General features: G+C 44.3%; 1 protein-coding gene across 1 annotated transcript in view; it reads left to right on the forward strand.

The window, feature by feature from the left end:
- The window catches only part of cwc22 (CWC22 spliceosome associated protein homolog), a 67,225-nt gene extending 62,420 nt beyond the window's left edge, over positions 1 to 4,805 (forward strand). Inside the window, exons 16-20 of the mRNA XM_030380775.1 lie at positions 2,053 to 2,205; positions 2,389 to 2,516; positions 2,799 to 2,900; positions 2,996 to 3,165; positions 4,100 to 4,805. Of these exons, the coding sequence (XP_030236635.1) occupies positions 2,053 to 2,205; positions 2,389 to 2,516; positions 2,799 to 2,900; positions 2,996 to 3,165; positions 4,100 to 4,722 (1,176 nt within the window). The 3' untranslated portion in view covers positions 4,723 to 4,805. The remainder of the gene's footprint in view (positions 1 to 2,052; positions 2,206 to 2,388; positions 2,517 to 2,798; positions 2,901 to 2,995; positions 3,166 to 4,099) is intronic.
- Positions 4,806 to 16,641: the final 11,836 nt, after the last annotated feature.

Here is a 16,641-nt window from a genome sequence, read left to right on the forward strand (position 1 = left end):
GATCAATCGACTGATAAGGGACCCAAGAGGCGACTGTCGGTGGAACAAAAGAAGAATGGACCAGAAAAGAGATCAGACACGAGTGAAAGGGGAACTATGCAACTTTTTTGGCTTGATTTACCTTAATATAACAGGCTAGGAGTCATTGCGAGGGTTCCATTATACGTTTTTGTTCGATTGTTCGTTGTTTCAACTCCCCCTTGCGCATCTTGGCGGAGAAAATGAATATGTTTCTGCCGGCGACCCGCCGCCCACTCTCGCGGGAGTCTCGGGTCTCGCGAAGTAACGAATTGCTTTGCGGCACAGACCCCCAAACACGGAACCGGCTCGATATAAACACAAGTAACTAAGGGATTGTCACATTCATCATAGATCAGCCGACTAAAAAGAGACAGAGAAACCCAATGTCGGAGGAACAGAAGAAGAGAAAAGGGAGACTGACCGACAGAGGCCAGACACGAGTAAACGTTGGGCAAGCTTTTCAGGAATAGCGTGAACTGAAAGAAAAAGACGACTTCAAATCAGACTCCGACTTGGCCGTGTTGCTTTTGAAATTGAAAGTACCCTTGGGTGAACTTTGTCCTCGTGGCATTCTTGATGTTGATAGTCTCTGTACAAATGTGTTTGCTCAACCATTTTGTTGTGAGCCCTGTAAAAATTGTTTTCTCGACCGTTTTGTTGTGAGCCCTGTATGTTTCTAGCTTGCTTGGTTGCAACCATATAAACACCTTTGTTTCCATTGGTGTTTTGCTGTTCGTCTGTCTCGTCCCCCAGATACAGACTGAATCCCCGAATCCAGGTTCTTGAATATTTAGATTATTATGTTGGCCAACACTCTCACACTGATTGTTCTGTTCAACCTAAGATAAAACAATTATAATCTAGGATATAAATTCTCCCCGTCAACTATAAAAAGGATGGCTTTATGTTTATTGCAGTACAAATACACCATTTTAAAAATGTATAACCTTGCCTACACTTTATGAACATTTACTTCGGACATGGCTCCACGCATTCGCCGGCTTCTTTGAAAACAAATGCACATGGCTCGCGTAGAAGTGCATGGGGAAGGGTCGTCAACGAGTTGTTACGACAGTGTTGTAAAATATCTACTACGAAGCTGTAGGGGGCGCTGTGTAGAGAAATGTGCGTGCCAAAACCAAGAAAACAGCGAAGAAATTCCCGAAGTTGCATAGTGGGCCTTTAAACGCGTTATTAACGGCGTTAACGCAAACCGATTTTAACGGCGTTAAAAAAATTTATCGCGCGATTAACGCAAATCTTTTATTTAAAATAATAAAAAAAAATGTTTTTTCTTTGGCTCAAAACAAAAAAGCAGTAGCCTGACTGCTATGTTCAAGGCAATATGTTTGTATGTTCATCGTTTAATTGCACTATAGGCTTTTTTTTTTGTATCGTCCTGTTTTGATCAGTATGTGCCAATGTTGTTATCAAAAAAAAAACATTTGCACAAGGCAAGCCGATGCACTTCTCCATGTTGATAAGAGCATTAAAATGAGAAAAACTAATGGGACAAAGAAATCAAGGGATATTTAGCATAGAAAAAAGAATTGCGATTCATCGCGATTGCTCGCGATTAATCGTGAGTTAACTATGACATTAATCGCGGTTAAATATTTGAATCACTTGACAGCACTAGTTATTACTAATAATTATTTGTTGGTTCTTTTACACCAATAGGACACTCAACAGTGTTTTTCTTCCTCGGGTTTATTCAAAATTTCCAACCCCCTTTTTTACTTTGTGATAACTGGAAATAGGCCTGCTCTATACTATGGAAGCTTTCAGGTTGCAGTGAAGATCTGCCGTAAACCAGTCAAACTTGGACCGATGAGTGGACTCCAAGCAATAGTACTCGTATTCCAGTATTTGCTATTGTAGTACTGCCTTTTCTATGTTTAAATATGATTACCAAGTGTTGACAAAAAGGTGATTCTGCAGGCTGGGTCAAGACCCTTTTAGAGGGAGCAGTAAATCTGTTTCTCTTTTAAACGTGTTTACGTAATCTTAAACGTTTGTGTGTGTGTGTAGAGGTTCTGTGTGTTGAAGAAGGACTACATGGAGGCATTTGAGGGGATCTTCAATGAGCAGTACGAGACCATCCACCGTCTGGAAACCAATAAGCTACGCAACGTAGCACGGCTCTTCGCTCACCTGCTCTATACAGACTCTGTTCCCTGGAGCGTATGTACACAAACGCACTGAGTCAGTCATATTTGTCTGCTATAATATTGTATGTTTCTCTAGTATAATATAGTGTCTCTAGTATAATATATTGTCTCTAGTATAATAGGAACATGCTCTCTCTCTCAGGGGTTGGAGTGTATCTGTGTCTGTAGTATAATAGGTACATGCTCTCTTTCCCAGGTGATGGAGTGTATCAAGGTGAGTGAGGACACCACCACCTCGTCCAGTCGTATCTTCGTGAAGATCCTCTTCCAGGAGCTGTGTGCCTACATGGGCCTGCCCCGCCTAAACCAGCGCCTCAAAGACATGTACGACCTCAATACTCCTATGTTATCAATACACAAAACCAGAATCAAACAGATAAACGTATCGGCATCAATGTTATTAAAGTTTGTTTGAAATTTGAATTTATAAGGCTGGAATCATGTATGCGCTGCAAATCAATACAATCAGCCCATACGTATTAACCTGGGGTATGTTATTTACCAGAGATAGAGGGATTTTTAGGAGCTAAATACCACATCCGCATCTAAAGTACTTCAGATGTGTGCAGGATGTGCATTGTCTAAAGTGTATGTTTGTGTGCATAGTTCTCTGCAGGTGTTCTTTGAGGGTCTGTTTCCTCGTGATAACCCCCGCAACACACGCTTTGCCATCAACTTCTTCACCTCCATAGGCCTGGGAGGCCTAACGTAATACACCCTACTCTACATACACACCTAGCACCTTTAGCAATAGCTCGTTAGCATGGGACACTCATTGTGTGTCTGTATGTGTGTGTGTATAGGGATGAGTTGCGGGACCATCTGAAGAACGCTCCTAAGATTATCATGACTCAGAAGCAGGAAGTAGAATCTTCTGACTCCTCGGACGACTCGTCCAGCCAATCGGATTCCGACTCCAGCCAATCAGACTCCTCCAGCGACTCATCCAGCAGCACTAGCAGCTCTAGCTCAGGTAAATATCTATATAAATGACTGGTTGTAATGGACACTATGGGGATTTGTCTCTGGACCGATAGCTATGGTAACCATGGTGATATTGTCTCTAGAACAGTAACTAGAGACTCCGTCCTTCGGAGGCGACGTAAACCCAAAGTCCTGACTCGCTGTGGTCATAAAAGATCCCAGGACAATCGCAAAGAGAAGGGGTTACCCCGGTGTCCTGGCCCAACCAAGCTAATTCAATCTGGCCCCCCTAATAATCCTCCTGTACAATGGTTGACTCATTAATTCCCTCACTCTCCACCTCAAGCTGGTGTGTGGTGAGCGTTCTGGAGCATGTTGGCTGCCGTGCTTCACCCAAGTGGGTGCCACACACTGGTGGTGGTGAGTTAGGTCCCCCCCTTCACTTTAAGCGTCTTTGAGTCATTGAAAAGCGCTATATAAATATAATGAATTATTATTATTATTAACTACTGTAAGCATGGAAGTCTCTCTAAAATGGTTGCTATGGTGAAGTCCTTTTGCTAGACCATGGTTTCTCAACGGGGGGGCGGTACCACCCCCTGGGGGGCATTCGCACAACCTAGGGGGGCGCTGGGAACGTGATTCAAATTTTTGGGGGGGATTTAAACTTTCATTGTTTTTTGAAAAAATAGGCTACATTAAATAAATAGCCTATTTTCATTTATTGGTTTCTAACCCCTTTATCGTCTCAGCTACTTTTTACTGTTTATGCTAGACTCTAGACATGTTGCTCTGTTTGTCTATACAGATTTTTTTGGTTACGATGTTGATTTTGTCTCTAGAATGGTTGTTATGGTAACTATGGATATGTCTCTAGACCCGTTTCTATGGTAATGCACTGTCTCTAGACAGACTGGTTGCTGTTTCACTGAAGTGACTCTAGACAAGTTGCTGGTGTAACTATGGTGACGTTGTGTTTCTAGACTCGGACTCCAAGAAGAAGAAGAAAGACAAGACAAGCTCCTCCCGCAAAAAAGCCTCCAAAAAAGCGTCCAATAAGGAACCAAAACAGAAGAAAGCGGTCAATAAGAAAGCGAGTGCCGCCAGCAGCAGTGACGAGGAGGAGGAGGAGGAGGCAGCTTGGGGGATGAGCCGTCGCAGGGTCTCACCACCCGCACACATGAAGCAGCGTGCACGTGAGCTGGAGGAGCGGGAGCGTGCACGTGACAGAGGGGAGGCGATGCCAGTGGTTGGGCGAGGCCGACAGGGACCGGGAGAGGGAGAAAGATGGAGGCAGAGAGAGAATGATGGAGAGAGGGCAGCCGAGGGGAGCAAGGGGGGAGAGAGGGGTGTGGAGGGGGAGAGGAGAGGGAGGAAGGAGAGGGAGAGGAGTGTGGAGGGAGCGAGGGAGAGGAGGAAGGAGGGAGAGAGGAGTATGGAGGGAGGCAGTGAGAGGAGGAAGGAGAGAGAGAGGAGCGTGGAGGGGGAGAGGAGAGGGAGGAAGGAGAGAGAGAGAAGTGCGGAGGGGGAGAGGAGAGGGAGAGACGAGCAGGAGAAGAATAAAGAGAACAGAGACAGAAACCGCCACAGAGAGGACAGGAGGTAAATACCCTAACCTTTGACCCCAGACTGCCATCCCTTTGTATTCGTTATGATCACATGTATTATTATTAAAGATAACTCACTGTCTGTACTGCGGCCCTGTTTACACACACGCTACACAACCAGGGGCGTTTTTACTGTGCGTTGACACCAAAAGCGAATTGAGCTAGCAAATCACCGGAAGTCATTCACTTTCTATGGGCAAGAGCGACCAAAGCGACACAAGCGTCCAACGCTACCAGCGGCAAAAGGTGAGCGACCAGAGCGACCAAAAAAAGTTGACAACTTTATGCAAATTACTATGACGCGTTTCAGCGGCCAGACACTGACAACCAATCGTAATGTAGACGCTCTTCGCTTGCGTGGATCCCAGGGAACACCGAACACCGGCACTTTGGTTCCTACCTACTGTTTTGGTTCCTACTGACCGTACAAAATGTCGACGGAAAAATTAATCGCGGCTGTAAATGGGCTCCAGGTGTTGTACGATCCGAGCCTTTTTTATTTCAGAGATCGCAACAAAAAGGCGCTGGCCTGGGCGGTCTGTATGTGAGTTAATGAAACTTTTGAGATTATTGTAAAATAGGCGCGATACATACCTGCTAACCGAGATCCTATCATACTAATCTTCCTTGCTCTGAATGGGACGATATCTTTTTGAAATATCGAAAATATATACGTTGTGCAAAGGAATAATGCACGCATAATAATGCAATATAATGCAAATGAATAATGCACGGAACAAACGTGTCACTTCAATGCAGTTTAAGAGGATAGACAGCTGACAAATGAGTTTTATCCAAAGCGACATGCAATAAGTACATTTGTCATAAGAAGTTAAACGATATATCGCTGTCAGTGACAGTGATAATGACAGCTGTGTTTTCTGTTTTGTGTTCAATAGTTAGTGCAACTTCCATTGTGATTTTGATAAAAAGTGATGACAAGCGGGAGGATTTATAGAAAATATTGCCATCTAGATCGTTACTAAAAGTGTACGTACGCCCAAAAGCCAAGTTTTGCGTGCGCCAAAAAATATTCAGACTTATAAAACCCTGCGTACGCACACCGTACGCAATCTTTGCTTTATAAATCAGAGTGCCTACAAGTGTGCGCAGCTGAATCAGCTTCACGTTCCGCCCTGTACACGCCGCTTTTTAACCATAAATGGTCAATGCAAATGACCTCATGAATGCGATCTGCATATAAAACATGCGTATTACGGTGTGTGTTATGTCTTGTCGGAAACGATGGCAGAAGGACTGAGAAAAGCGAAATTTCACGGAGGTTGAAGTGGAGACACTTGTGGGTGAGGTGGAGGCCTGAAAAGTAGTTTTGTTCGGCGGTCACGGGATTGGGATCGCCAACAGCAATAAGCAGAGTGAGTGGCAGCATGTTGCTGCAGCAGTGAACTCTGTCAGTAGCACGGAGCGCACAGTCCCAGAATTAAAAAATAAGGTGTCTGACATAAAGGTACATATTTTTATGAACCAATAAATCGTTATGGTCCCTAAAGACCCTCTCCCTCCGAATCCTGCCATTTGCATGGTCCGCCAGAAGTGCCATATGGTGCAGCATTACCACGGCGCTCACCTCTGTATTTATAGGGTTACGGTAATAAGACTGACCGAGAACACCTTGGATAATCAGTTTGTAATCACCCACGTAAAATGTTCTTGAACATAACCCCTTTTTAATGCCCGATTTGTCATGAAAAGCATCAAGAGTAAAGGACAACGATTGTGATGAGTGTGGCTTGGTTTTCCACACTTGGGATTTAATTGACATTTGATTATGTGTTTACAGTGTCACATAAAAATATGTTATTGAGGCTTGTTGGACAGATGCTTTATTCCATGCAGTCGCGCCGTCAGTGGACAGTATGGAGTGACGGGATTATTTATAGAGAATTTATTTTCATTTCTATTCTAAGGAGATGTTTCTGGAGTTATAACTGAGAAATAACGCAGTTGAATTAAATTATTCTGATTACATAGATTTGACGCATGATACGGGTTGAAATTAAATTTATGAAGGGCGATGATAAAACATAATTGTTCTTCTCACTCTACAATTCTTCTGTCTGACTTCAGTTCACCACACCATCTGTGTCGCCAATTCTCCTTTTCCTCCAAACCATGCGTACGCATGGGTCAGTTTGCTTAGGGCTGCGCACATCCTCCCGTCAAGTTGTTTTTTTTATAGATCACAACCTTGGCGTGGAAAGTCACGTACGCCAATTTCAGCCCCGTTTTGTGCGTACGCAACGGTTATAAATGAGACCCCAGGGGCCTCATGTACTAAGACTTGCGTGGATTTCATACTGAAACTTGGCGTACGCCAAAACCCAGAAACTGTCTTACGCACAAATAAATTCAGATGTATCAAAGTGTGCGAACGCATGGATCCAAGCACGTTTCTTTTGTACATCTCGATCAACGTGGAATTGAGCGCACATGCCGAGGTGCCAAACTCCTCCCTGTCCACGCCCTCATTTAAATATGTAATTTCATTTAAATAGGCCTCTGGATCTGAGATTCACCTCTTAATCCGATCACCTGGCACCATGAACAGAGGCAAAAAACGAAACTTCACGGAGTCTGAGCTCGAGATTTTGCTCCACGAGGTAGAAATGCGCTTGCTATTTGGAACCCTGTCAACAGGGATAAATGCAAAACAAAAGAGTGGGAGCGTGTTTGCGAGGCCGTCAATGCAGTGGGGTCTCAGCAGCGCACACACTCTGAAATTAAAAAAAGTGGTCAGACCTCAAGGTGGAGGTGAAGCGGAGGGTTTCTGCCGACCGCCGAAGCGTGACCGCAACAGGTGGGGGGATGGGAGTGGGGGAACTCTCCCCCTTCGATTTGAGAGTGGCCGCTTTGATCGGTGACACAGCACTCACCGGAGTGGTGGGAGCCCATGAGGGGACACCGATCATCCCCAAGGTAAATATGCTGGTCATAAATGCTGTAATTATACTGGTCATACAATTGGCTGCTTGCACATAAGTCGTGCGTAAAGATGCCAGGATATCAAAGACTTTGACTCGTGTTTATTAACTTAAATTTTTTATTTTTGAATAGACAAGCAAGGAGAGGGCACGGATTGCTCCGTCGGCCCCGGCGTTTCCTCCGTCGGCCCCGGCGTCTCCTCCGTCGGCCCCGGCGTCTCCTCCGTCGGCCCCGGCGTCTCCTCCGTCGGCCCCGGCGTCTCCAGCGCCCTTCAGATTTGACCATTTGCGATGTCCTCTAACAACGCTAACACAGCCATTTTTAAAACAATTTTCTTCATCCATTGCGCATGCTTTTATAGCCACCCATATAATTGCAAGGTGTGTTAATTGTTCATTAGTGTGTCTCTGATGTGCAAATCACTCTGATGAGTCATTGTTTTCACCTTTTTTCCCAGTTTCCCAGCGTCACCTCCAAGTGTCGCCAAAGGAACAATAGCTGTAGGAAACGTGCGTACGACAGCTCTGGGGCCTCATGTACTAAGGTTGCGTACGCACAAAAACGTGGCGTACGTCCTTTTCCACGCTCACGTTCAGATGTACAAAAAGTGAAATGACCGTAAAAATGTGCGGTCCCCACGCCAGCTCCAGAGCTGTCGTACGCACGTTTCTACAGCTATTGTTCCTTTGGCGACACTTAGAGGTGACGCTGGGAAACTGGGAAAAAAGGTGAAAACAATGACTCAGAGTGATTTGCACATCAGAGACACACTAATGAACAATTAACACACCTTGCAATTATATGGGTGGCTATAAAAGCATGCGCAATGGATGAAGAAATTTTTTTTAAAAATGGCTGCGTTAGCGTTGTTAGAGGACATCGCAAATGGTCAAATCCGAATCCGTGCCCCCTCCTTGCTTGTCTATTCAAAAATAAAAAATTTAAGTTAATAAACATGAGTCAAAGTCTTTAATATCCTGGCATCTTTACGCGCGACTTATGTGTATTGCAAGCAGCCAATTGTATGACCAGTATGATTACAGCATTTATGACTTCAGCATATTTACCTTGGGGATGATCGGCGTCCCCGTCATGGGCTCCCACCACTCCGGTGAGAGCTGTGTCACCGATCAAAGCAGCCACTCTCAAATCGAAGGGGGAGAGTTCCCCCACTCCCGTCCCCCCACCTGTTGCGGTCACGCTTCGGCGGTGGGCAGAAACCCTCCGCTTCACCTCCACCTTGAGGTCTGACCACTTTTTTTTAATTTCAGAGTGTGTGCGCTGCTGAGACCCCACTGCATTGACGGCCTCGCAAACACACTCCCACTCACTTCTTTTGTTTTGCACTTATCCCTGTTGACAGGGTTCCAATAGCATATGCTTGCGCATTTCTACCTCGTGGAGCAAAATCTCGAGCTCAGACTCCGTGAAGTTTCGTTTTTTGCCTCTGTTCATGGTGCCAGGTGATCGGATTAAGAGGTGAATCTCAGGTCCAGAGGCCTATTTAAATGAAATTGCATATTTAAATGAGGGCGTGGACAGGGAGGAGTTAGGCACCTCGGCATGTGCGCTCAATTCCACGTTGATCGAGATGTACGAAAGAAACGTGCTTGGATCCATGCGTTCGCACACTTTGATACATCTGAATTTATTTGTGCGTAAGACAGTTTCTGGGTTTTGGCGTACGCCAAGTTTCAGTATGAAATCCACGCAGGTCTTAGTACATGAGGCCCCTGGGGTCTCATTTATAACCGTTGCGTACGCACAAAACGGGGCTGAAAGTTGCGTACGTGACTTTTCACGCCAAGGTTGTGATCTATAAAAAAACAACTTGACGGGAAAATGTGCGCAGCCCTAAGCAAACTCTGACCCATGCGTACGCATGGTTTGGAGGAAAAGGAGAATTGGCGACACAGACGGTGTGGTGGTGAACTGAAGTCAGACGGAAGAATTGCAGAGTGAGAAGAACGATTATGTTTTATCATCGCCCTTCATCAATTTAATTTCAACCCGTATCATGCGTTAAATCCTAATCAGAATAATTTAAGTCCACTGCGTTATTTCTCAGTTATAACTCCAGAAATATCTCCTTAGAATAGAAATAAAAAGAAATTCTCTATATTTAATAATCCCGTCACTCCATACTGTCCACTGACGGCGCGACTGCATGGAATAAAGCATCTGTCCAACATGTGTCAATAACATAATATTTTTATGTGACACTAAACACATGATCAAATGTCAATTAAATCCCAAGTGTGAAAAACCAAGCCACACTCCTCATCACAATCGTTGTCCGTTACTCTTGATGCTTTTCATGACAAATCAGGCATTAAAAAGGGGTTATGTTCAAGAACATTTTACGTGGGTAATTACAAACTGATTATCCAAGGCGTTCTCGTCAGTCTTATTACCGTAACCCTATAAATACAGAGGTGAGCGCCGTGGTAATGCTGCACCATATGGCACTTCTGGCGGACCATGCAGAATTCGGAGGGAGAGGGTATTTAGGGACCATAACGATTTATTGGTAGGCTACATAAAAATATGTAACTCTATGTCAGACCACTTCTTTTTTAATTCTGGGACTGTGCGCTCCGTGCTACTGACAGAGTTCACTGCTGCAGCAACATGTTGCCACTCACTCTGCTTTTTGTTGTTGGCGATTCCAATCCCGTGACCGCCGAACAAAACTACCTTTCGGGCCTCCATCTCACCCACAAGTGTCTCCACTTCAACCTCCGTGAAATTTCGCTTTTTTGATTTTCTCAGTACATCTGCCATTGTTTCCAACAAGACATAATACCGGCATCTGAGTCTGTTTTATATGCAGATCGCATTCATGAGGTCATTTGCATTGACCATTTATGGTTAAAAAGGGGCGTGTAGAGGGCGGAACGTGAAGCTGATTCAGCTGCGCACAATTATAGTCAGTATGTGATTTATAAAGCAAAGATTGCGTACAGGTGTGCGTACGCAGTGTTTTATAAATCCGAATATTTTTTGGCGCACGCAAAACTTGGCTTCTGGGCGTACGCACATTTTTAGTAACGATCCCACGCACAGTTTTATAAATGAGACCCCTGGAGCTGGCGTGGGGACCGCACATTTTTACGGTCATTTCACGTTTTGTACATCTGAACGTGAGCGTGGAAAAGGACGTACGCCACGTTTTTGTGCGTACGCAACCTTAGTACATGAGGCCCCTGGGGCCTCATGTACTAAGACTTGCGTGGATCTCATACTGAAACTTGGCGTACGCCAAAACCCAGAAACTGTCTTACGCACAAATAAATTCAGATGTATCAAAGTGTGCGAACGCATGGATCCAAGCACGTTTCTTTTGTACATCTCAATCAACGTGGAATTGAGCGCATATGCCGAGGTGCCAAACTCCTCCCTGTCCACGCCCTCATTTAAATATGCAATTTCATTTAAATAGGCCTCGACCTGAGATTCACCTCTTAATCCGATCACCTGGCACCATGAACAGAGTTAAAAAACGCAACTTCACGGAGTCCGAGCTCGCGATTTTGCTCCACGAGGTAGAAATGCGCAAGCATATGTTATTTGGTACCCTGTCAACAGGGATAAATGCTAAACAAAAGAGAAATGAGTGGGAGCGTGTTTGCGAGGCCGTCAATGCAGTGGGGTTTCAGCAGCGCACAAACTCTGAAATTAAAAAAAAGTGGTCAGACCTCAAGGTGGAGGTGAAGCAGAGGGTTTCTGCCCACCGCCGAAGCGTGACCGAAACAGGAGGGGGGACGGGAGTGGGGGAACTCTCCCCCTTCGATTTGAGAGTGGCCGCTTTGATCGGTGACACAGCTCTCACCGGAGTGGTGGGAGCCCATGAAGGGGACACCGATCATCCCCAAGGTAAATATGCTGAAGTCATAAATGCTGTAATTATACTGGTCATACAATTGGCTGCTTGCAATACACATAAGTCGTGCGTAAAGATGCCAGGATATTAAAGACTTTGACTCATGTTTATTAACTTCATTTTTTTATTTTTGAATAGACAAGCAAGGAGAGGGCACGGATTGCTCCGTCGGCCCCGGCGTCTCCTCCGTCGGCCCCGGCGTCTCCTCCGTCGGCCCCGGCGTCTCCAGCGCCCTTCGGATTTGACCATTTGCGATGTCCTCTAACAACGCTAACGCAGCCATTTTTAAAACAATTTTCTTCATCCATTGCGCATGCTTTTATAGCCACCCATATAATTGCAGGGTGTGTTAATTGTTCATTAGTGTGTCTCTGATGTGCAAATCACTCTGAGTCATTGTTTTCACCTTTTTTCCCAGTTTCCCAGCGTCACCTCTAAGTGTCGCCAAAGGAACAATAGCTGTAGAAACGTGCGTACGACAGCTCTGGAGCTGGCGTGGGGACCGCACATTTTTACGGTCATTTCACGTTTTGTACATCTGAACGTGAGCGTGGAAAAGGACATACGCCACGTTTTTGTGCGTACGCAACCTTAGTACATGAGGCCCCTGGTGTCTTGCTACTTATATCTATAATGAAGATGGTTGGGATAAAGAAAGTGAGCCTGTCCTCTTGTGTACACCACTGAGATAAGGACATTACTTCCATGCTCAGGATGGAACAGTACACAAGAAGGTGCTGAAAATAGACATCAGATGAAAAAGACTTCAACGTAAATGATTTACCTGTAAATTATGTCTAATTACTCGTCAGTAAGCAAATCTTATTAAATTATTTTTTATGTCCTATGTTAAAATTTCATGAGGAACAACAATGCTCAGATTAAAAAATAAGGATAATGAAATGCTGATAAAATATCAATAAGGTCAATATGTTGAAGTATATTGACTATGTTGGGCATTATGATCATTGAATATTATACCAACAATATTATTAGTACAATTTAGTATTGATCACGAGCAGTGGCGGGCCGTGCATTTCACACCTCAGTGGTGTCCTACATGAACTAATCCACCTCTTTATGCCATCATTATGACTCCACGGCTATAGAAACCATCAATATTAAGGCAACCACACACCGGACCAACTGAGGTGGGTCTGTCTGCGTCCTGCAAGACGGAGGCGTAACTTGTAGTAGGAGGCGTAACATGTAGTCGGAGGAGGCGTAACTTGCACTAGGAGGCGTAACATGTAGTCGGAGGCGTAACTTGTAGTCGGAGGCGTGTCTAGTACTTTTCTAAATCGCGGAAGTGATCTGTATGTAGCAGTGGTGCGCGGGTACATAAATGACCGCAACTCGGACCTAAAATATTAGGCCTTAAATTTACTTACCGTCATGAATATCGGAAGACCCGACTTCAATGAAGATCTCGTGTGAACCGTGATTTACAACGCTTTTTGTTTACCGCGATTTAGAAAAGAACAAGTTACGCCTCCTAGTACAAGTTACGCCTCCTACTACAAGTTACGCCTCCGTCTTGCAGGACGCAGACAGATACTATTGGACCAACTGCCCGAATTGTGTCGGTAAATGAAGTCGGGCTATTTTAATCTGGCCGACATGAGCTGTACACACCTACAGGATTACAGCCGACGCCATACATTCCGCGCTTGCGCGAGATGTAATGACTCCAAAACAACAGGCGGCGCTAATCTATTGTGGGCCAAAAAACACGAAAACCGGTCCTCTTCTTCGATTCCACTGTTTATCTGAGCTGTGTTCGAAGCATGGACATATTATAAAATGGACAACGGATTCAAAAATGGCGCCTATTCATTCCTATGTAAACTGCTCAATGGCGCAGGGCAACATCAAGGAGAGATATGCTTCCGCATCGTGGGTCTATGGCCACGCCCTACTTCATGACGTACCGGATGCAGAAATATTCTTGTTTTTTAGCATTGTAGCTTCATAAGCGAGAGGTCTGAGCGATAGCAGTCGCATTGTTTACCGACCATAGAAGTAATCCCCTGATGATCCTTTAACAATTAACAAGGTTTAACAATTATTATTTTAGATTAGTTTGCCCCTTTTTGAATTTATAAGAAAAGCACCTTGTATATACCTTTTTGAATGTTAAAACTGAAATAATAATTACCACTCGTTTTTTTATATATTTCTGTTTCTGAAACGAGAATCAAATGGCCAATATATATACAGACCCATCAGCTGGTGTACCCAGGGAACTCACAAGGTGTTAGGAAGCAAAGGAGTCTGAAATGACCCCACATGGTATCATGGACCTATTATGTGTGGGTGCAATAAATAAGACCAACCCGGCCTCACGAAAATACGTGACACTGTCACGTTATTTAATCTATTGAAACGTGATCGGGGACACGTATTTTCTAAATTTTCATGTTAAAAATCACAAATTTCAACTCATGTATTTCAACTGGAAGTATTTGTCGTGTCACTAAGCACGACTTCCAAACTAAGGTTCTGTCCGGGAGCGTTCTCCCTAATGTCCCTTAAGGAGCTCCGTACAGAACATTTATTGTTAAAAATTGACAGCTTTTGGCCACCCGTTTCTACTTAAACTTGTCTGTAATAACTAACAATATGACTGCTTTAGGCCACCCGTTTCTACTTTCACCTTTGATTCTGAGAAATTGTGACAATTCACGGATATATTAAATGCAGGTGCGCTGCTCTGTAGGCAAACCGCGAAGGGAAAAAGGGTAGCTGCTTCATCTGTTCTTTTTAGAATTGATGTTTTGATCTAGCCATAGATCTATTGTCTTGTTTTTGGCTATGTGAATGGAAGTCCGCGTCGATGCCTCGCAAGTCCAGTGTCGCGAGCGGACGTTGCCATGACATCTAGAAATCATACCGTATTTAATGGGTTATCATTAATATTGATGTGTAGGGGTTGATTATAACTCGTGAATAATATTGTTTATACCACAGTCTGGGGGAATACTTGTATTCTGATTGGCTGCAGGGTGTGTATTAACTCCTGATATAGGCCTACAGACACCTGCTAAGTAGTTCCAGTCAGTGTTTAGATTCTCTGCCCGAGCCCGAGCCCGACCCGACCCGACCCACGGGCCGGGTCGGGCCGATATTTCCCACCACTATCCTCGGGCCGGGCCTTTGATCGAGCGTTTTTATTTTTATTTTATCATTGGTTTATTGGCCTAATCTGAGGAGAAATCTATGCCATAAACAGAAATATTATAGGTCTTTATTACACGGGTCTTCTCTATGCCGTGGAACGCTCCGTGACTTGTCAACCCCAGCGTCTTCCGTTGCTAAGCGACGTAACCGTCTTTGCGGACAAATTATTTCTCTGCTGATCAACACTACGAATGCTGGTAACGAATAAATTGTAAAAAAGACACAGCATGTGAAGTTATTTTTTCATTTTGGCAAGTAGCCGTGTAATAAGCGGGCTAATGTATAGAACGTTGCCGGTCATTAACGAAAATAAGACCCTTCAGGGCGAAGCAAGACACCTTCGCTGCGCGTCGGTGTACTGGTCGCCCTGGTGGGGCTTATTTTCCCGATAATGACCGGCGTTCTATGCATTATCCCTTACATATATATTTAGCAGAGTAGACCTAGTAACAAATGTGTACAAAGTTGCATATGTATTAAAAAAAAATGTTGGGTTGAAATCAGGCTCATAATTACAGTTAATGTGTCGGGGCGGGCCGGGCTCGGACAGAACGTGCACGGGCTCGGGCTTGATTTTCTTAATTAATCGAATGGGAAATGCAATAGGCCTATTTTAGGACCGAATCACTGTTAAACGTGTTTCTAATAACATTTCTAGCGAGAAATATACTTTTTACGTAATCTTTAGTCAGTGATTACATCTGATCTTTAGTTTTATAGTTATTAGGAAGATTTTATCGGCTCGCTCGCATGTTTCAACGACGTCTGGTTGCTAGGGACGCTGCTTTCGCTAAACTAGCAGCTCACGTGTTTCCTGCGTTTGTGTTCTTAAACCGTTACTTTATGTAACTTTTAATGATATCATCTTGTTAGAAACACGTATATCTGAGAGCCAACCCTGTCGCCAAAAGCATACGTTGACAGTGTACGTTTTCGTGAACACTGGATTACGTCGCATTTCAACATAAAATAGCGTGTTATACACACACACACACACACACACCAGGGATGGAAATTAACACCCGCCACACGCCATTTGCGGGTGGATTTGTATGGTGGCGGGTGAATTGTGTCACTTCACCCGCCACTGTGTCGGGTAGACTTTCCAATCAGGTCCGATCAAATTTGCATATTTAATACATTCGTTATACGGCGCTGCACAGTTCCACAACCATTACCGTCAACACCCGGCCCCCTTCTTCTTCTACGCCTCTTTTGCTGAATTGCGACTGTCAGAATCCGGGATAATGTATCGGTAACAGGGCTCTCAAGTCTCACGCATTCGGCGTGAGACACACAAAATTCAACCCATGCACACGCCACACTTCGCATTTCTCAAGCAGAGAAATTACCAATTTGGGCCGCTATTTAACAGTGTTACAGGTAGGGATCAAATCGGTTTCCCATACGTAGGGTAACCAGACGTCCTCTTTTGCCCGGACATGCCCTCTTTTTGAGACACTTTTAAAAAATGTGTTGCGGAATTTCAAAATCGTCCGGGATTTTATTAAAGCCTCATACATGTTGAATTGAATTTGCGTTGCGTTTCTCTGGGTCGTTCACAAACTAGTTAGGCTACGCCCTCCCCTACTCAGTTCTGTTCGCTTTGCATTGGTGGAAGTGAGTAGGGGGAGTGGTTAGGTAGAGCCTTCGGATTGGAGGGTTTGACTTACACAGTTACCGTCGTGTTTTGTATTTATTATTTTACCATTATTGTTTTATAGGGACAAACATTAACAAATTTCTCCTTGAGGGGATTGATAAAGTTCTATCTATTGAACAGAAAGAAACACTTGGTCATTCTTTACACACTTTACCACAGCATTGGCCTACTGAATTCCACAGATATATTTTCAGCATTGGACTGAATGCCACATAAATATAGTTTGCACGTTTGCAACGTTTAAAAGTT

The sequence above is a fragment of the Gadus morhua genome, chromosome 16 (genome assembly GCF_902167405.1).
Source record: "Gadus morhua chromosome 16, gadMor3.0, whole genome shotgun sequence".
NCBI lineage: Eukaryota > Metazoa > Chordata > Actinopteri > Gadiformes > Gadidae > Gadus > Gadus morhua.